The sequence below is a fragment of the Haliotis rubra genome, unplaced genomic scaffold (assembly GCF_003918875.1).
Source record: "Haliotis rubra isolate DU_JTF1 unplaced genomic scaffold, ASM391887v1 Scf364, whole genome shotgun sequence".
NCBI lineage: Eukaryota > Metazoa > Mollusca > Gastropoda > Lepetellida > Haliotidae > Haliotis > Haliotis rubra.
In genome coordinates this window covers 136,422-159,057 of record NW_025767040.1, presented here as the reverse complement: position 1 = coordinate 159,057, position 22,636 = coordinate 136,422, and the positions used below count along the sequence as shown (strand labels likewise).

At 39.3% G+C, this 22,636-nt stretch overlaps 1 protein-coding gene across 1 annotated transcript; it reads right to left on the bottom strand.

Moving 5' to 3' along the window:
- Window positions 1–359: 359 nt before the first annotated feature.
- LOC124285617 (cubilin-like) lies at window positions 360–20,825 on the bottom strand. Its single transcript, XM_046721880.1, has 17 exons — window positions 20,393–20,825; window positions 16,924–17,005; window positions 16,119–16,243; window positions 14,908–15,048; window positions 13,648–13,729; window positions 12,562–12,689; window positions 12,214–12,360; window positions 11,425–11,524; window positions 10,369–10,493; window positions 10,017–10,169; window positions 9,444–9,531; window positions 9,048–9,175; window positions 7,959–8,114; window positions 5,712–5,793; window positions 4,667–4,788; window positions 3,578–3,748; window positions 360–1,682 (listed from the first exon to the last, which is right to left on the bottom strand). The coding sequence occupies exons 1-17, from the start codon at window positions 20,472–20,474 to the stop codon at window positions 1,543–1,545; spliced, it is 2,052 nt and encodes a 683-aa protein (XP_046577836.1). The 5' UTR covers window positions 20,475–20,825; the 3' UTR covers window positions 360–1,542.
- Between the last annotated feature and the right edge of the window lie 1,811 nt (window positions 20,826–22,636).

Here is a 22,636-nt window from a genome sequence, read left to right as displayed (position 1 = left end):
CAAAACCCAACTACGACAACCGAACATATATTTGGTTGGCCTTATCTGAAAGTGTGGTTTTAATTGGGGTGTCGTTGTGTATCGGTGTTCGTTATAATGACACGCATTGTCAGTTTGGTCATATGTCAAATGTTTTGTGTCATGATACTTATATACCCTTGAAGATACGGGTTAGAATTGATCTTCAGTAACCCATGCTTGTCGTAAAAGGCGACGAACGGGTTCGGGTGCTCAGGCTCGCTGACTTGGTTGACACGTGTCATCGTATCCCAATTGCGTAGATCGATGCTGATGCTGGTGATCACTGGATTGTCTAGTCCAGACTGGATCATTTACAGACCACCGTCAGATAGCTGGAATATTGCTGAGTGCGGCGTTCAACTAAACTTACTCACTCACTCATGATACTTATAAACATACTTTCATGCATTTACAACCTCCAAAACATGAATTTAAGCAATCGTGAATAATCGAGTTTTCGAAAAAGATTTTGTTGATTTTTCCATCCTTAGAATATATATTCGTGTTGAATTTTGTCAAATCCTTTTTCAGAAATAGGCCACAGTGCGGAGAGTGTCTAGACTATTTGGGTTTCCAGAATTACATTGTGAAGTGTTCAGTTTGTTTATGCTCTGAATCTGAAAGAAACTTGTTTTCTATATAATGGCACCTTGTCAAAGTGTTTTTATGCTTCTTCAGCATGACACCTTCCTTTCTTCTATATCTGTAAACACCCCTCGATAGCTTCGATACCATTGTTTGACCCCGTACTTAACGACATGGAATACTCGGAAGCGGCTGATTTATACAGTAATAAAGTGCCTGTCAAACTTGTGCAACTAACAAGTATCGTAATTAATATGAAGATATAAAGCGTTAGCGAAAGTGAATTATCAAATGAGGTGCCTGTCAAACATTATGCGGTAATTGACTAGTATCGTAATTATTATGTGAATATAGAACGCCAACCGCAGAAAACTATCAAATGTGGTGCCTGTCAAACATTATGCCTTAACTGACTAGTATCGTAATTATTATGCAAATATAGAACGTCAACCGCAGAAAACTATCAAATGTGGTGCCTGTCAAACATTATGCCTTAACTGACTAGTATCGTAATTATTATGAAAATATAGAACGTCAACCGCAGAGAATTATCAAATGTGGTGCCTGTCAAACATTATGCTGTAATTGACTAGTATCGTCATTAATACGAGAATAGAAAGTGTCAACAAAATATAGTTATGGATCGAGGTGCCTGTCAAACATCATGCGGTAATTGACAAGTATCGTTATTAATACGAGAATAGAAAGCTTTAACAAAATATAATTATGGATCGAGGTGCCTGTCAAACATCATGCGGTAATTGACAAGTATCGTTATTAATGCGTAAATATACGGGAATTGTGGAATTGGGTGGGTGGATTGCCCTCCCATATGGCACAGTATGAAGACGTCTGATAAACTGGAATGCCTTGGATCTTCCGAAGAACTACCGCCATTGCCCTCATTCTCCACTTCTATGACTAGAACCCGTGAGTTCATGACACATTCATGTTTCTAGACCTCCTTCTCCTGTAGACTACAATACCAGCCGCGATAATGGCAGCTAATACAAGCACGCCAACCACTATGCCGACAACTAGTCCAACGATGTAATCACTGGAGGTCTCGGGCAGAGCTGAAAGAAGTGAAAAAGCATTCAGTAATTGCGGGTTTATGTCTCAAGAAGACTGTTCAATATCTGATGGTATATATATCAAGTAGTGTTCAATATCTGATGGTACATATCTCAAGTAGTGTTCAGTATCTGATGGTACATATCTCAAGTAGTGTTCAATATCTGATGGTTTATTTCTCAAGTAGTGTTCAGTATCTGATGGTTCATATCTCAAGTAGTGTTCAGTATCTGATGGTTTATATCTCAAGTAGTGTTCAGTATCTGAGGGTTCATATCTCAAGTAGTGTTCAGTATCTGATGGTTCATATCTCAAGTAGTGTTCAGTATCTGATGGTTCATATCACAAGTAGTGTTCAGTATCTGATGGTTCATATCTCAAGTAGTGTTCAGTATCTGATGGTACATATCTCCAGAAATGTTTAATGGCTGATGGTTCATATCTCAAGTAGTGTTCAGTATCTGATGGTTCATATCTCAAGTAGTGTTCAGTATCTGATGGTACATATCTCAAGTAGTGTTCAGTATCTGATGGGTTCATATCTCAAGTAGTGTTCAGTATCTGATGGTTCATATCTCAAGTAGTGTTCAGTATCTGATGGTACATATCTCAAGTAGTGTTCAGTATCTGATGGTTCATATCTCAAGTAGTGTTCAGTATCTGATGGTTCATATCTCAAGTAGTGTTCAGTATCTGATGGTTCATATCTCAAGTAGTGTTCAGTATCTGATGGTACAGTATCTGATGGTACATATCTCAAGTCAAGTAGTGTTCAGTATCTGATGGTACATATCTCAAGTAGTGTTCAGTATCTGATGGTTCATATCTCAAGTAGTGTTCAGTATCTGATGGTTCATATCTCAAGTAGTGTTCAGTATCTGATGGTTCATATCTCAAGTAGTGTTCAGTATCTGATGGTTCATATCTCAAGTAGTGTTCAGTATCTGATGGTTCATATCTCAAGTAGTGTTCAGTATCTGATGGTTCATATCTCAAGTAGTGTTCAGTATCTGATGGTTCATATCTCAAGTAGTGTTCAGTATCTGATGGTTCATATCTCAAGTAGTGTTCAGTATCTGATGGTTCATATCTCAAGTAGTGTTCAGTATCTGATGGTTCATATCTCAAGTAGTGTTCAGTATCTGATGGTACATATCTCAAGAAATGTTCAGTATCTGACAGTACATATCTCCAGAAGTGTTCAGTATCTGAGGGTTCATATCTCAAGTAGTGTTCAGTATCTGATGGTTCATATCTCAAGTAGTGTTCAGTATCTGATGGTTCATATCTCAAGAAATGTTCAGTATCTGACGGTACATATCTCCAGAAGTGTTCAGTATCTGATGGTACATATCTCAAGAAATGTTTAATGGCTGATGGTTCATATATCAAGTAGTGTTCAATATGCAGGCTTTATGCACCTAGAAGTGTTCAATATCTGATATTTCATACCTGAAGCAGTGTCATTCTTCGGGTGTTTTGTTTGAAAGCGAATTCATGTTCATTTTGTTTCTCAGGTAGTGTTCATATCTCAAGCAGTGTTCATATCTCCAGAAGTGTTCAGTATCTGATGGTATATATCTCCAGAAGTGTTCAATATCTGATGGTTCATATCTCACGTAGTGTTCAATATCTGATGGTTCATATCTCACGTAGTGTTCAATATCTGATGGTTCATATCTCAAGTAGTTTTCAGTATGTGATGGTTCATATCTCAAGTAATGGTCAGTATTTCAGGCTTTATATATCTAGAAGTGTTTAATATCTTATGTCTCATACCCGACGTAGTGTCATTCTTAGGGTGTTGGATATTTTACATTTTAAGTGTAACATACAGACTTTATTTGGCCGTGCAATGAAAGAACAATTATTGGAAGTATAATCTCTAATCACTTACGTTTTACTAGTTTGGGACGAGCTGAGTATGAAAGTTTAAATCCAGATCCGGAAGTGACATCATCACTATGGAAGACAAGTGTCATAAATATTCCAGAACTTTGGAAGGAAGGGTGTTCAACTCCACACCATCGGATAATTCTTGAATTTACTTCGTTATTTATGCTGGGACCTGTAAAAATAGTTAAGGATCATTATGTAGCAAAGGGAAAAACAACAGCGTCTTGTATTTGAAGTATTCCTTGTGTAGTTGACAGTATGCAAGCGTCTTCGAATGTGTGATCATTGATATGATATTTATCATTTACTGAATCATAGAAGTTTGCGTGAACTAGATAACCCAAATAACATGACTAAACATAAAATATTGTTAGTATTGTCATAAATGTACATTTGTATCAATTTCAGGAAAAAATAGCATTGATCGTGTAACAGTGGTTAATTTAAAGGCAAAAACGCATGGATGTCAACTTCCTTTATCGTGAAGAACACGAGCTGATGAAGGAGTAAGAATATACCCCGAAACGTCTTGTTCATCACAATAAAGAAATTGACATCCATCAATTCTTATATTTATTAGTCTGTCATACAGACCCTGAAACAAAAATATCCGAGAAATCACCCATGCAAGTCTAGATTATGCGACAAGTCTAGATTTCCACAGTTTCTGATAGTGAAACGTCTCAGGGCTCCTCTTTATATTCTATACCTTGGATTATGAACTGTTTTTCTGTAAAACATGTTCATTTCAGAGACTAGTGGTTAGTCTTTGACTTTATGTGTGTGGTCACGCGTGGTATATATAGCAAAATGATCTATTATCAATACAGAATTGTTGATACATTATCACTTTGGTATTTGGAAGCTTTCTATTGTTGGTCAGCTCCATATATAGATATAAACACATATTGCTTGTTACTTCATATAATTAGGTCTGTGGTACAGATATGTGATGATTGTGGTACCATCAAAAGCCTCTACATAATCCTTTGTGCAATCAGTCGACGTCTCCATATACAGATATAAACACATATTGCTTGTTACTTCATATAATTAGGTCTGGTGTACAGATATGTGAAGATTGTGGTACCATCAACAGCCTCTACATAATCCTTTGTGCAATCAGTCGACGTCTCCATTGACGACTCCTCCACCTCCACAAAGACGACATAGCCTTGGGGGGCGATCAGATCCCATACACAGTCAGTGTTTCTGGAAAATAGGTTTTAAAGGTGTTAAACCAACCAATTTGTTTCGTATTTTATCTATGGATCAAGATATAAAGCGACAAAACCCTGTCAACAAAACTACACGTCCAGAGGGGTGACTTTGACTTTCCTATACCTAACCTTTCGTTCAATACTCCAGTAGTTCCAGCCTTTGGTGTATACAAGTCACCACTTGTTAGTCCAATAAAGCATGCTCTTTCTGAGAAGACATAAAACCGCGTCAAAACTATTTGATTTAGGGATTACTACATCCCAGGCTTTGGCCAAACTAAACCAGGACAGGTAGAGGGCAAGTCTTACGCATACTTTTCTTTTTCTCAGGTATGCAATGTACCTGCTTTGACATGCGTTTGTGACGGATGACGCTCTTCAGAATATTCCCACCTCTCGAGACCTTTTTCAACTTTCTATTAACTCGTTTCTTTAAAAAAGCATCAAAAACATGTTTCAGGGCATCAATATTACTATAACTACAAGCCATATAATGCTTCATTGTATTACAAGTAATTGCTTTCTGCAGCACAACCATGCCAAATATTCGTCAGATATTGCAATAGTGATTATTTTGTGCTTAATCTATAGATTCACTTGTAGAATTAAAAAGTGAAAACGATTTTAACCATTACACATACTTTTCTCTAAATAATTATTTCTAATTCCTCTGTGACATGTGAAAAAGTCATACATTTGTTATCAGCACAATATTGAACAATTTTTATTGTCGGGACTGAATTCTTCTGTGAACGAGGGTACGATGCTTGCAAAACTAGGAGATTAGGCACAATTCTGTAAAGCCCCGCCGTTTACGGTGCTGCTGTTAGCTGTACAGAGTTGCGTCCCTTCCCTTAAGCTTATCACAAACCTATGATCGAACACAGTGACTGTCTGATCGGTAACAGTACTCACGCTGGGTAGGTCTGTGGATACAGTGGCGATGTGATGGTCAGATTTGTGTCCAGGGCATTCAGATACTGTTTCGGACATGTTTCTGGGAGGATACAATGAGAAAGATGTAAAAGTGTCACACACAGACACACGGAGACACATACAGATACATCTTTTTATATAAGCTGATTGCACTTAGCTTACTTAATTGAACAGTATGAATATATATATTCATTGTTTCCATTCGCCAAATTTTTTCATGATGTTTCACAAGATGAGACACAGTTAAAACACTTGATTGAAGGTAATCACTTGTGTCTTCCAAATCATTATATCTATTTACCAATTTGATAATATAAGAAAAGGGCTGGCATTTCATAAAGAAATAATCCAGAGGCCAAATATCCAAATGATAGGTTTGCACATCATCATCATCATCATCATCATCATTAAAAGTTGTATGTACTCTATAGGGCGTTTAGTATATGTCAACATACAATTGGAGAAAACAGGCCAAAATCGTCAAAATTTGCTTGAATACAAACTGTAGTGCGAACTATATCTTATAATGCGGTCGTTCGTTATAAAATGTTCCAGGTATTTTCTATACGATACGTGGTAGGGGTGAAACGGTACGCTCTTACCACGGTACGGTACGCATTGCTGTACAAGGCCTTCTGTTCGGTCCGTTTCGGTTCGGTATATGTGATATGATCTTGATATATCATCATTACGGTATACCGAACCGAACGCAAAATACCGCGGTTCTTCTAACACGTGGATATAGCGCGGTGACATGAAAATTGTTTACGTACGTGCCTTGAAACGGGTTAAATAATGTTTTCCGCCACTGGAACCATTGGCATCGTTCTTCTCACGTATAATAATAATGAGAAGTCTTATAATGCGCTAATCTCCACGCAACAAAACATGCTCAAAGCGCTAACGCCCTGATTATTATTGCCCCGGATAACCCCAGCTGCCTGCTAGGCGCTAGAAGGTTATAGTCACATGACTTTATCCAACCGGGTACCCATTTTCTGCTGGGCGAACAGAGGCAATTTTGAACAAACTCACTTGCCTAAGGTGAGACCACATGTGTCACATGTGCTTTGTTGTGGGGCAGGAAGGAAAGTCCTAGAAACTCTCGGGAGTCAAGCTGTCAAACACGGTCACCCATCCAAGAACTGTCCGAGCTCGCCGTTGCTTATCGTCAACTGATTCGTGACCTGCGCTCTGTGCACAGGACAACACGCTACCACAATACAATGATACAGTATTGTTAAAATACTCAAAAAGATTTCTGAACACCCGTTCTTGCGTTTTTCCATAGAAAATACAGGTCGTGTGAGCCATGTTTGTTTGACGATGTGCAGTTCCCGAGTCAATGTAGCGACAGCGCAGCATACCAGGGGAACCAGGCTGTTCTCTTTCATTTTATCCGACCTACAATGTTTTTTCAGATCACAACATATTTTGACACTTTAGATTGGGATCCCACGGTTTTGGAAAGTTCGTAAACCAAGGTGAAAAAAGGTCTAATTTCGAACAGTGTTCCAAATTGCTAGTTTGTTGATCTGACATTTACGCCACTTGTAATACACAAGACATGTACACGAGTCACTCAACCGCGGCAATTACACTCATGCTTCACAATATATACACGAAATTTGAAAGATAAAAATGACAGCTTCTTAAAAAAGGACGAGGTAGAAAAAGGGCCCAATTTGGAAATAGTGAATTGAACTGAGAAAAAATAGATTTATCAGATACTCTTTCTCACGCGTTCAAGATTTGTACTTTCGTAAAATGATTGAAGATTACATAAACGTCATTAGAAACGTCCGAGGTATGATTGCGTGTTATACATACGTGGTAAACAGGTTTTCTTCTTGATGCATTTGATGGCCCGTAAATTATACTAAAATACACTCCAGGAACGTTATCCTCAAAACGTTCGTCATCCTCGATAATCTCCAGGGTACACGTTCCGATAAATCTCCACCAGTGGAACGTATACCATGGAGATTTTCGTAGAACTATGCCATTCGTGAGAGTTACGGTAGGTCGTAACGTTACGAACACGTTGTTGATCGGGATCCTGACTATTAATATTCACATACCACCATGTTGCAATAAATCGCCGGAAAGAAAGATTGATAACTGCGTAACCCCAAGAATGGATTATTTGTAGATTTAATTACTTGTTCCTACGTGTATGAAATAATGGAAACATGGACTTTCTGCACCATTGATAAGGCTACATACCGTTAGGCTTGACGGCTCTGAGGTTCCACCTGAAACCTCCTCCAGCAACACTCTCATCTGAGTGGAAGACGATGGTTAGGAAACGGCCAGTGCTGCTGTATACGATGAAGTCGTTGCCACAGACTTTGCTCACAACGCTGCTGTTAGCGTCTGGACCTGAAGATAGTTTTGGAGAGGCCGCCTATTTTTTGCGTTTTACTTTTACATCTTTTTGTGTGAACATGTGCTTGATATACAGTATAGTACTCTAAAAAACGAAAACATTTCAGTTTAATATTGGTTGTCTGTCAGAGGTAAAAGAACGACCCAGATAACGATATACAAGATTAACGGGTAATGTTAAACAATCGGTTGGCTCTTAATGAGTCTGGTTATGTTTTTGTCATATTTTACTTATATGGTAACCTTAGAGCGTATATGCCTTAACAGTAGCGTATTGGGTCTTTATCTATGCTCCATTTCAAATAATATGGAGTTTGCTCAGGAATATGACATAGAGTAATTTTAAAACGAAATGTGTACACCCGTTCATGAAAGCAGTTCTCATTTCATATTGTGATCAAGAGGGAAACGATGACATATTCCAAGTGAGGCGGTGGGGTGGTCTTGCAGTTCGCTCCTCACTCCGAAAGTGAGTGAGTGAGATTAGTTTTACACCGCTTTTAGCAATATTCCAGCAATATCACACATTGTGTCCGTGTGGGAAATCGATCCCGGGTCTTTGGCGTGACGAGCGAACGCTGTAACCACTGGCTAACCCACCGCCCCACGTCGAAAGCCGGGTTCGATTCCTCACATGGGTACACCGTGTGAAGCTCATTCTGGTGTTCTAAGCAGAGATTTTGTTGAAATATTGCAGTAGCTAAAATCCGTGTAAAACCCAACCCACTCACTCACTCATATTTCAAGTAGAATCTTATGAATGTACATATACTGGTATTAGTACGGGGAGCTATTGTCTTTAACCATTTCCCAATGCGATGCCAGAACAGAACACAGAGCACAGTTACACAAGAGACTATGCTTTGAAATGACCGACGTATCTTGTCACGGTGACGTAAAATAACACTCACTCTCCCTTTCACTCACCATCAGCAATAAGGACATAATCTTTGCGACAGAACAACGAGTGTTCAAGTCCCATAGACCCGTCATTGTCTGTAACCAGTACTCGATGGTTTTCAGGAGCTTCTATATGATACACGCAGTCTAGATTCCTGGAACACAAGACCAATGGTCAACTTAGGCCAGTCTGGAAACGGAAGAATTATGTAGGAAGAAAGGTAGGACCCGACAGTTGGATAGTGTGTAAGTTTGTGCGTGCGTGTGCGTGTGTGTGTGTGTGTGTGTGTAAGGGAGGGGGTGGGATCAACACTCCATGGTGGTGCCGAAAAGTAGTCTGCAGTTACAGGTTATTGGATATAGAAGTTGGTTTGAAACCGCAGGAATACTTTACCAGTTTGATGCTCTCATAACGACACTTACGCGTCATAGTCTTGTGTGTAATAACCCAGCGACAGGATTGACTGAAATGTGTCATCAGCTGTGAAGTTTCTTCCACAAGGGTAGGGTTCTGCAAATGGAATCATGGAGCGTGTTTAGTATAACGACACTAGAGACAGTAACCCAGTCACAGTAGTTCCCTTATATCGGGGCTTGTCACCTTGATGTCAGTTCCTTGAACATTTGTTACTTTCATATGGTGTTAACGCCATTTAACAGTATTCCAGTCATGTCCCTTCCTGTCAGTGTTAAATGGGAAGACGAGACGCAGGTCAAATCATAATCGGAGGAAACCAAGATTCGAACCCACGATCATCTCTTTCTGGCATGCCCATTGGACGCAAGTCTACACAGTGAATTGTGGCGCCACCCGTGCACCCGTCTTTTTTGTGGGTGAAATCCGGGCATAATTCTGACATACAAAACATCATAGTTTAGGCGAAATATGCGTTTGAATCAGCAATAGAATTATCCTGGTGCAAAGAAGGTAGGCAACTCTGCCTTAACAAATACGTCGTTTAAAAAATGTATATAACCGGAACATATTGCACGTACCTTTTGTTATAAAGTACCGAATTCTTACATCTTTCGGATTGAACGATCCGTCATATCGGAGATAAATCGTCATATTTGGCTCATTTCCCTCAAACTCTGGTCCACGAACTGAACAGTGCTGATTTGGAATGCGTGTCGATTCATCACGTTGACCTGAAAATTATCCATAGAAAAAGTCTTAAACTTGCTAACAGAATGAGGTATCGCAGGTTTTATCGCCTAAACATTTCCCAAATCTAAATCTAATTCTTCGTTTATATGCAAAGAACCTTCTTGGGGCATATATTTGTGTAAGCTTTAGTAACATAAAAGGGTTCATTCATCGAGAAAATTATGTCATGTTTTAAAGTACCATCAAACACCTCCAGTAAATCTCCGCTGCAGAATTTCTCTGTCTCTGGGTAGAAAACAGTTAATCGGATCATATACTCTGAGCCCGTTCTTGGTTTTCGCACTGTCCAAATGAAGTCCATGCTTCTACAATTAGAAAGAGGACAATGAACTGATGAGCTGTTTTTATGTTCATTTGACTTTCAACCGCTCCAATGTTCCAGCAGGTGTAGCCAATTGCCGTGGAGCAAAAGATGGGTGCTTAAATGTTCCTGATCCTGACCTCGTCATACGAAAGTCACTCACATTAAATTTAAAGTTCCTTTGACTGACTGACTGACTGAGTTTAGTTTTACGCCGCTTTTAGCAATATTCCAGCAATATCACGGCGGGGGACACCAGAAATGGGCTTCACACATTGTGCCCATCCTTTGACATAATTCTTGATAAACATGCAACTATTGGATACGTGCAGAGCAAATAAGCTACATGACCTTAAATCCGTTACGAATATAACAAAACTCTATGGACGGCCACTGTGGTGTAGCGGACAGAGTGTCTTCCCTGAGAGCGGCAGGTCGTTGATTCGATCACATAACCGTGTCATACCAAATGACGTTCAAAGAGGACACTTGTTGTCACCACTTTGATCGGCATTACGGGCATTAAACAATTACTTGTCGGTTTGCAATCCACATAATGTGTATAAGTGGAAAATCCATGTTAAATTGTGCCATGGTATCTTAGATGAGACTAGCACTATACAATCGGACAAACACCAGCTGCATTAGGCGTGCATGCATTACTGACACATGCGTATTATATATTTCATGAACTGTACATGATTACACACAGTGCCTTCACAAGTAACCAATTTAATTAACTAAAACAAAAGTTGTTCAACGCACAACGAATGAGTGAAATTCACTTTTAACTGTTGGATTTAACTTTTCATAAATGTAAGGTTGAAGTATTGTGCTATAGATACACGTATGTAACAACGAAGTTTTTTCAGAAGAAGGAATTTTACGGCGCTATTATATCTATTGACACACAGTTAGTTTTCTATTGTACGTACTGGTTGGGAGAAAGCTCTATTGCATCCTGTACATGGAGGTACTTGTAGGCCACCCCCGCAAAAGGGTCAGTTGTACCTATTACCGGTGCCGTATTTTCGCCTGTAATAATCAAATATATCATAAGATAAGGATATAAATATTTTCAACACTAATGGACCCTTCACTAGTGCTGTTTCAACATATTTAGAACACAGGGAAGAACGTGATGGGAACCAAACAATTTATTTTTTGCTTAATATTTTCCATTAAAAACCCATATTTCGTGAATGAACGACCTCGTTTTGAAAAACGAATGAGTTTTTTCAAGATTTGTTTAAAGTGATCACCTTTCTCCAAATATAATCCAAACCAGAGGGACACTAAGAGCTCGGTCAGGGCATTTCAACGAAAACGGCAAACAACTCACTGTAAGGCATCAGCGAGGATGATTCATGAATAAAAAGGTTTTTGCCAATTGGATTTGGATGGGAAAAATGTTCAAAACTTCTTGGTGTATATGATGCATTAGCTGAGTTGAACAGTATATACCGATGGAAACAAATATGGGAACACATTAAAATACAAGTGTAACTTTATTCTTTTCCAGGTTTCTTGGCACGTTCTGCATTGCGTTGTGGGTGAAAATCTCCAAATACAGAAACACCGCGATGAAGTGGTGTTCCCTTATTTGTTCCCCTCAGTATATATATTTACACTGCACAGAGTCTGGGTCTGATCACGTGGAATTGATAAACATGACTTTCTCAGGTGAGTAATATTACTAAAACCTCAGCTCATCTGACACTTACCTTTGACTGCCCTGTATCGAAATCTGAAGCCAACCGCTCGGTTGAATGAACTTTTTCGTCCTGTCTTGAAATGGAGAGTCACATTGTTATTTGTTGTCTGGATGACGGGGCCTTTCTTGCCGAAATATCTCCCGAGAGACAAGTCGCCTAAAAAGACAATGTGTAAGAATCGCAGTATAAACAATATTATTATAAAGAATGGATTCATTAACATGATGATCATTTAAATGTACCATTACACGTTGAGATAATGTTGTTCAACAATTATTCATATATTCCTATCGGTGTAAATCTAGTAGGCTGTGTAAAAAATAAGCTACAACTGGACGACCTAAAAGCTTTACATACCTTGTGTTACCGACAGAAAATCATTGACCTGGTTGGAGCCATTATGGACCAGACTGAATGATTCTGTCTCCAGTACGATGTAGTCATCTTGATTCTCGGTTGAAATCACATACTTTCTGTCAGTATCACTGAAAATATAGGCATGGGATTGAGAGATGCAGCATCTTTGTAGAAATATGTCATCTAAAGAGTGTCCTTTCCAATGTGGTACTTCTCATACCAAACTTTCCATGAGTGCCGAAACTTGCCAAATTTCTAACAGTAAAAGGTTGCAATGACAAAAATACCATAACGAATAGTAAACGGAGCTAATAAGTTATATATTCACGTTGCATTGTGAATACAAATGAAGCAGGTAAGAAGTGGATATTTAATGGTAATGAAATCGATACGCGTATTGTCATATTCAGGTAACCTAATGGTTAATGCGTCACCTCGTCACGCTGAGGACCCGATTCGATTCCCAACATGGGTACAATGTGTGAAGACCATTTCTGGTGTCCTCCGCATATTGCTGGAATATTGCGATTAAAACATACGGCCTCACTCATATCCGTGTTTTGGACCATGCGATTGCAGGTTCACTGCAACTGGTTTTAGCCCTTTAACGTTCTGATAACGTTTTAGTAAAAATCAAACTTTCACATGTACCCATTTGCTATGTAGTTCAGTAAATTTTACTGCATCACAAATCGTTTAGCATGACAATGACATTGTGTAGGTACTGGTTGTCTATATGTAGAATTCTGAACATATTCTTAAGTTTCTTTGAAATGATACATAACATGCATGTTAAGACTAGTCAGCCCTGCTACTCATTGTTATTTATGTAACAAAAGAAAACGTTCAGCATGTCCACCTTGTAGGAACACTTCTCAGAAGTCACCCTCTTGTTCACATAACGTACAATCAGTACCTCAAGTCATGTACAAATGATAACATCATATCGTATATGTCTCACCGATGAAGCAATAAGACGTCATCTAGTTCAATTGACCAATCAGTAAACAGAATCGCTGAAACGGACCAATGGTTAGATATAAAGTTATTACACTCGATATTTGGTCACATCAAGCATATTCTTACTTGTAGTAGAAGTTTGGAAAACCAGGAGACTCAAGCACTGATTCTGCGGAAGTAGCAATAAGCTGGATACTCTCGGATTGTTCTGTAACGACAACACATACCGATGCTACAGACATGTTTGCACGCTTATTCACGCTCCAGACAGAAATACTAAAAACTATTAAAATGGAAAATATCATCAATAGGAATGGGTTCGTGTTTGAATGGTGTTAGCACGATGGTTTCAGGACCCCAAGGCGGCATGTTCATGGTCGAATCTTAGGAGAAGACCATGGCGCAGGATAAGACCCATTTGATCAAGTCATCCAGGCTGTCCATAGATGGACTCGTACGACAAGTATAGGTTGCTAAAAACCTATTTTAAGTAGGTACCTAAAGCCTAAAGGCATAAACCCTTGTCGCATGAAATTCAAAGGGTGTTACTATTAAGTTATTTTGAAAGATAAATACATAAAGTAGACGTATAACCTGGAAAAGAATTCAGCATTGTCCTTGTATTTTTTCATGTATCCTAACCTTTTATGTATCTTGAGGCACTATATAGATCTGACATTGTGATGCATCCATCCATACCAGTTGACATCCTGGAACAATACATGTACCTCGAGATGTTTGCAGGTACTTGCTCATACTATAAGGCCTCAGACCTCAGTTACCTTACCATGACCCGGAAGGAAAATAGGACAATATAGTGCATTGTTTCAAATGGGCTGTTTTTCAGGGTGACTTGTGACAGCTTAATGTCTGGAAGATCAGACATTGTGCTTTATTGCAAGTTTTTGGTCCACATTCTGACTAGGGCCTTTCATGATTTGACCCCAAGTTCAAGGCTTTTTAGTGTATCTCGGCTCGAAAGTCCCGGTGACCATTGTTGACAGTGCATACAGCAAAGTTGCGATGGTGGAAGAAGGCCGATATTTTGCCAGTTAAGTGACAAGTGGCAGGTTGGTCAACATGCAAAAAGAGAACACCCTACGACCGATATTGCTTATGGTGAACTGGCATGTCAGTCTAGATAGCAAAGAAGGAAAATAATTGTGGCCTGAGGCCACATGGTGAGGCAGAGGAAGCAGAGAAAAGGTGGGGAGATAACCTAGTTTTCAATGGCGCATCAGAAAATTCTTCCGCTTGCGGTAGCTATTACTATGGAACATAACATATATGTAATAAAATAATTAATATCAGCTTACTATTGCTCGTTGTAATCAAGTAACGTAGCAGTAAACATTTAGTACCGAATGCAGAATACAATGTAGTTACCTTTTTCTTGGTAAAATTTGAAGAGAAATATTTTGTAGTACGTAGGGTCAGCAGCCATGTAAAAAGCGCCATTTTCCGTGTAGAGTAGTCTTTTCTCACCATCTCCACACCAGCTCCGCACAGGTGTTGTCAGTGTGGGTCCTATATAACAGATATTCCACAGCTACATACATTTAATGGCACACGTGTATTTATATAGACAGGGGCTTGTAGATATTAAAGCTATTCTTCTAAGGATGGAATATGCCCCCAGCCCCTCATTACTATATCATTTAGTCGTTAGAGGCCACTGCCAGTAGCGTACCTGCCATTAGGCACTTTAGGCAATATTTTTCGTCAATTCACCACTGTTCCCGTGACATCAGCATCAAGGAGATGCTTCAGTGCAACTAGGAGGATCAAGACGTAGGGGAGACAGGGGTCAATTGTAACAAGGGCGATTACTCTAAACGTTTTCGCTCCAGCATAGTGTAGGTGAGTAGAGTTACTTCTCTTTGTTTTCCTGCGGTGCACATCCGGACGTTTTTGTAACATATGCAATTGTAAGGTGCTGACAGCAATAAAGTTTACTCCTCAGAACACAGACATCGTTTCTTATTAATCCACATATTTGTCATTTGTTCAAACTATGTTCATACATAAAATTAATCAGGAGCTAGGTGAGAGCATGCCACAAAAAACCCTCGAAGTCGCGTGGGTCAAGTCGTGCCTATACTTCATATCATTCCTGGGTACGCCCCTGACTGCATTGGAAACCGTGGGGATCTTGGTTGCAATTAGTCCCTCGTAATCTCCAGTGGTCGTAATGGATCTGGTTAGGCTTGGTGAATAGGTTGCTTACATACTCCGACGACCCGAGCATTGTTCATTATATTAATTACTGGATTGTATGTATTCATAATTGTTTAATTTTTGGCCGCCGTCGTATTGCAGGAAGAATGTTGCTTGGATGACGGAAACACACAAAAAAGAAGAAAAATACACAAGAAAATCAGTGTGAATGTACAGGCAGAACCATAAGCAACCCACGCTTATTTGGTTTGGAATAACTGCATGATACGCTTGGACATTGTGCATTGAACAATAAAACCAGGTTTATGACATCGATACAAACCGTTAAATACAGTGTTTATTGTACAATGGTACCAATACGAACCTTTGAATACACTGTTTGCTGACAATACAATAAATGTTGTAGTATAAATTCAAACCGTTAAATACTCTGACTTTTGCCACTTCGCATTCACTTGCGTTTTTCACCCTTAGAGCCAAGGTGTCAAGGACGACGCGGTTGCCAGGGTCCGTCGACTCTATCCGCCACCAGCAGTGAGAGTTTCTGATTAAACACGAATGTATAAGCATGTTGTACCTTGTATTTTAAGTACATTTAATAGTGTAGCTTAGTCACATAGTTATTGTCTCCGGGTATTATAATTAAATAAATCTGAATAGTAGAAAATACGAGAAATCATGATCCGTTGATTCCTGATGTAGAATTTTAAGATCCTGAGATGACTAGTTTTCTTCCTGAAATAACAGTTTTGAGTGATTTCTTTACTTAAACCATATTTTGGTTGACATTTTTAAATAGAATTTATGTTTAACTTACATGTACGAAAGTCGTAGCTCAGTAGCTGTGCCGACGTCAATGACGTGACAGAATTATAACCACGAACTTGTAAGTCACATTCAAAACAGTTAAAGATAGTTACATTGTTTCTTAAAAGAATTACCCCAGAAAATCTGATGTTTACTTTCTTTTGTAGATCAGTTTAGATTGTTTCTCCCACATGAAACTGACACGATATGACTGGAAATCTGTTCGAAGCGCCATGAAAACCAACTTACTCACTCAAAATATGTTATAGTACATTTATTAATTGTTGGCATGGAACCAGAAACCACATTGTATATACAAAATACAACAACAAAAACAACAACAACACAATAACCCAATATAGCCACAGATATAAAATAGGGCGCCAACATCCTACCATCCAACGATGTGTTTCTTACCCTGAACTGCTCATGCCCGGATTAAACAGAAGTCGGGGAGTTGTGCCTGCTTGTAGAGTGATGTTGCAATCATTTACCGTATCTGTCACAAAAGAAAAAAGAAAACAATTATCATCTTGTTCATCCTCGATTATCTCGTGAATTAGGTCTCTTTTATTTTTGTCCTCACATTTAATTTAGTTAAATACTCTGGACCAATCAATTTCAAAAAGTCTTTTTTTGTCGAATCCCAATATCTCGATGAAAATAGACGTCATATGGTGCGGGTATATAGACATGGAAGACTAGTAGGCATAGTGAGCTCACTTCCTTAACGGACCGCCTCCGTGGTGTAGTGGTTAGAGCGTCCGCCCGGAGAGCGGAAGGTCGCGGGTTCGATCCCCGACCGCGTCATACCAAAAGACGTTAAAATAAGGTACTTGTTGGTGCCTGCCTGGCGCTGGGCATTAATGGGTACAACAAGGACTGGTCGGCTCGGAGTCAGTATAATGTGTCTGAGTGGGGTATTCATGCTTCACTGCGGCATGGTATCTCAGTGGTCTAGCACTATAAAACCAGCTTAAGTCTGGGCTAGTACAAGCAGCCGCACATACACATACACACGCATGTACGTCGTCATATGAGCGAAATATTCTCAAGCACGACGTTAAACCCAATTTCACCTCACCTCACCTCACCTCACTTCCTTAACGAAGCTATGGGAATGGATCCAAGGTCTTTAATCACATCAACAGCTGATATAACGCACAATCATTGCACAATATAGTTTTAATAATCTCCCAAAAGAGGTAGAGGTGAATAAACTATATAGATGTAAATACCAAGTATTTGACAAAAGACAATTGTTGACCACAAACACAATATGCATAAGAACGCAAACGTCTGTAAAACTTTACACCAAAACACATCCTATAATTTGCACGAACAGCACGTTGTAGCGACACACACATACGTTTTTTTTCCAAAACACATTCTATTCTTTCAATCACCAAACATCGGACTCGTCTCTTATGTATATGTAATGATATACCACCTGCCGATCTTGAGCAGATATTGCATACCCTTAATATGTCCCAAAATATTAAATAAACATTTTATAAACTGTTTAATTTAATTACTAGAGATCTTTTCTACGCCAATCAAATAAAGCAAATAATTTAAAGTTAGATTAAAATAAACTGTACATACATAAACAGTTTATATTACCTAGAGGTGAGGTGAGGTGAAATTGGGTTTTACTTCGTGCTTGAGAATATTTCGCTCATATGACGATATTACCTAGATGATTCGATACTATTACATGACCAGTACCAAATTTTCGAGTTTAATATGATAAATTTACACGCATTACCAATGTACGGTCAGATGTGAAAGTTCATATCCGTGTCCTCTCTGAATGACCTGGAGGATATCTTTATAAACGTTTTGCAAATCCGATTTTGAATCGGCAAATATTGAAAAGAACGAGTATCAAGATAAGGACATAAAATTTAGGGCTGTAGTCATGACTTCGTCCCTGCTCACGAACCAGCTGCCCATGTACATAGCTGGAACAACAGGTTCTGCTTGTATTGTATACCAGCATCGCTCTCCTTAACAAGCACCCTCCCCACCAGCCACGATGTTTGTACATTCAGCTGATGGGAAGAACGCCTTTCCCGGGGGTTGATGAAGTGCTGTTTTATATAATCCCTTTTAATGTGTTTTTTTGCTGCTTGTGCTACATTTACAAGGGTAATAATTGTGGACGCGACGTTAAACGCAATTACATATTGTCTCGCCTATTTAGAGAAACATCATCTACTGTTAAAGCTTTGCTACCGAGGGACTAAACAGGTAATTATCATTGAAATGTTAATTCAACATGATTCGTATGAATGCAGGTTTTAATATTCAAGGTCCAGGGTGTTGGTGGTCTCATTGCTTTAACTACATAAAACCGAAGTCACTTAACATCTATGACATCACGTCCTATGAAATAGCCTTACACAATTACTTATCTATCGTAATGACAGTTTTTGTTTCTTTGTTGGTTAACGCTGCACTGAGCATCACCCCAGCTATATGATACCGGTCTGGAGGTAATCCAGACTGGACCTGTCAGACCAGTGATTGATATTTTGAGGAGCAATCCCCGCCCTCGGTCTACGATGACACGCACCCAACAAGGTCCCCATCACCTATACCGACCACCGATCCATTAAGTTGCCTCTATAACACGACCAGCAGTGGTTGTTGGGTATAATACGGAGCCAGGTGCCCCCAAATGTAGCATGACTACATGTAAGTGTAGGCTATTTTGAAACTCAGCCAGCAGTTAATATTACCCAATATTACCTTTGAATTATCGTCAATAATACCTAAAATTACTAATATTACCTTTGAATTCTCATCGATCCGTGAAGATCCAGGTTAGAATTGGTTTCCAGCAACCCAAACTTGTAAGTAGCCTAGTGGTTAAAGCCTTCGCTCGTCTAAGGCCCGGGTTCGATTCCCGACATGGGTACAATGTGTGAAGCCCATTTCTGGTGTCCCCGCCGTGATATTGCAGGCATATTGCTAAAAGCAGCGTTAAATCCAACTCACTCACTCCTAAACTCTCAGTGTGATAATGCATCACCGAAATTTGTGAGGCTATCGCGGAACAGCTGATTGTCTGCAGTACAATTAATCTCTCAAGTCGCTGAACCTCAAATATCTGGAATACCGGATCTGGAAAATTACTGTTTTCGTGTTCCATGTCCACTCAATACTTTGCTGAGATTTGTTTTGTTCTAAAACTGTTGTGTATACGTTAATGTTTTACAGTCCTTTGTCGACAGATATTTATAAGTTATTATTGATTAAAGTGTATTTATCGCCATAGGGCGGAAATGTTGCCGATGCGGTGTACATGTGTATTCACTCACTCACTTGACACAAGTACATACAAATGCTCCGATACGTTTCCAGTCTGGACGATTATACTACAAATATCTATTTTATCTTTTCGCAAACACGTGGAGTCATCACTATTTGAAAATGACTTATAAACGCTTGCTCATGACATAGTCGGAATCGTACAATCGACTCTACTTTTCGTAGAGATTTCGTATGAAAATGGAAACTTATTTTTCAAGTTAAACACTTTGCTCTTTATTTTATAATAACAAAAATTATGTAATGAAATATTTATTTACATACAAAATGCGTTTTTTTAGAAAACAATAAATGCTTTTAAACGTCTTAAAATTATAATTATAAATTCCCGATAACTAAGTATTTGAACTAATTTTTTGTTACAAATTGGATTCGGTGATATGAGGAATTAAATTTTTTGTGATGTCTTTCAATCAAAAAGGAAACGTGCCTCGTGGACAGACCTGGAACGTATTCCAAAAATTCCCCTCAAACTTGATTAAGTTGTTGCTACTGTGAAGATGCATCTCTGATGCAGCTAGCTTATACATGTATATGTATAATCACTTACCGTAACCTTGGAAACAGGATATTGTAGACACAGAAGCTGCGATTACGAAGCTCCATGTTATCCATTTCACTGAGTATTCCATTTTTCAGTTAATGTCTCACCCACAGATTCAGAAACTTTCAGTACAAGTGTAGCGTTAAAACACGGTCACCTCGACTTTACTTGTTTACAAGTTCCCGACCGGATCCGACTAATGTGTGGTAAATATTGAGTGGAGTAGTTATATCCGAGCACACCTCGGTAGGAATATATCACTGCGCATCAATGTATGCTACACACTGTCCCGCTATTTCCTCGTAGAATGTGTGTGCCTGTTGTTCTCGGAAGACGCTCGTATCATTCTGTTGACTGGTCGGGGTTTAGGAAGCGCAATGCCTCGGTATAACGCCCTCATTATATCGCGATGTTGACAAACCCGTCTGTCATCCCACAAAGAGGGACTACGACTTTCGTAATGCTAAAAATGCAATGTAGACTTACGTCAGCCTTAACGCTAAGGCTGATATATTGGGCGTCATGTGGTATAGTTTAGTGGATAAAGCGTTCGCCCGAAGCCGTGGGTTCGAGTCCCAGCATGACGTCAACATTTTCAAGATACTGATTGTGGGGTGTTCATTGGGGTCTTTGAAATCAACTTCGAGTTTCCTTACTAAAGTCGGGGTCGTGGGGTAGCCTAATGGATAATGCTGAAGACCCGGGTTCGATTCCTCACATGGGTACAATGTGCGAAACCCATTTCTGATGTCCCCCGCCGTGATATTGCTGGAGTATTGCTAAAATCGGCGTAAGTCCATACTCACTTACTCTTACATAGGTCATCGGCATACCATTTCGACATAGCTGGCATTATTTATCAGCTGAACATCGAGGTTCCAGTCCTATTGTGTTTATTAAATATAGATATTATTATTTACATATTACAAACTCTGACGTAGCATAGTGGTTCAAGAGTCTGTTACACAGGGCACCTGGGTTGGATTTCCCCTTCCGTGAATTGTGTGACGCCCATTCCTCATGTCCCCAGCTGTGATCAATTTGTGAGTGAGTGAGAGTAGCTTTACGCCGCTTTTATCAATATTCCAGCAATATCACGTCGGGTGAGATCAGACGTGCTTCCAACACTGTACCCATGTGGGGAATCGAACCCCGATCTTCAGCGTGACAAGCTAAGGTTTTAACAACATGGCTATCCCACCGCCCCCTTAGCATATATTAAATTCTAACTGTGATCTCTTATTTCCTCAGATATTTTATTTGGAACGTTTACGGATTCCGCGTTTATCAAAACTCTAAAATGTTGAGCATCCTCTTGAAGATTTCCGGAAGCACATCTTTTATAGACTTCTAAACATCCATGCCTGAAAACACTTATAGTTTATAGACATTGTGAAATAACACAGTGATGAGTAACTTTCGCTGACATTCTCTCTCCATGTGAGAATGTTTGGAATGTTATGGCACCAGCCATAGTCTCCGTAGGTGATGTCGCATGCTTCCACTGAGTGAGTTTAGTTTTAGGCCGTTTTAGCAATATTCCAGCAATATCACGGCGGGGGACATCAGAAATGGGTTTCGCACATTGTACCCATGTGAGGAATCGAACCCGGGTCTTCCGCGTGGCAAGCGAACGCTTTAACCACTAGGCTACCCCACCACCCCACATGCTTCCCGGGCCCCTGAAAACATGTACAATTGGGAAACAAACATATTAAAACATATTGATCAAATTTATTATGTAAAACCGCCAGTATTACCAACTCAAATTCTATTCAATGTGGGAAAAACATGACACGTATCATGAAATGTGAGCCTATTCATAGGCTGGCTCGAGCTACTGTTATTATTTATTGGCAACTGATTCCTGGGCTCCTAATATAAGAGCATCAATGTATTATTCTCCTGTTGTATTGTTACAGTATAAAACAAATAAACCTATAAATATAACCATTCTAAACAGTCATAAGCTATTGTAAACTCATTGGAAACGCTTTAAGAACATATCTTTAATGTGATAACGAAATTTGTAACGTTTCATTGAAAGTACCTACTCACATAATTACGGATGTTAAAAGAATTTCGTGAAAATTAGCTGTATCGGGAATAGGCGCGGACTTACCCCACATATTCGTACCAGGTAAAACCTAGTCTCGAAAGTGATCATGAGAGTCCGCGAGTTGATTGGAGGAATATTTACTGAAAACGTCGTAAAATCACATCAACCCGCACCAACTGATGCGGGAATGC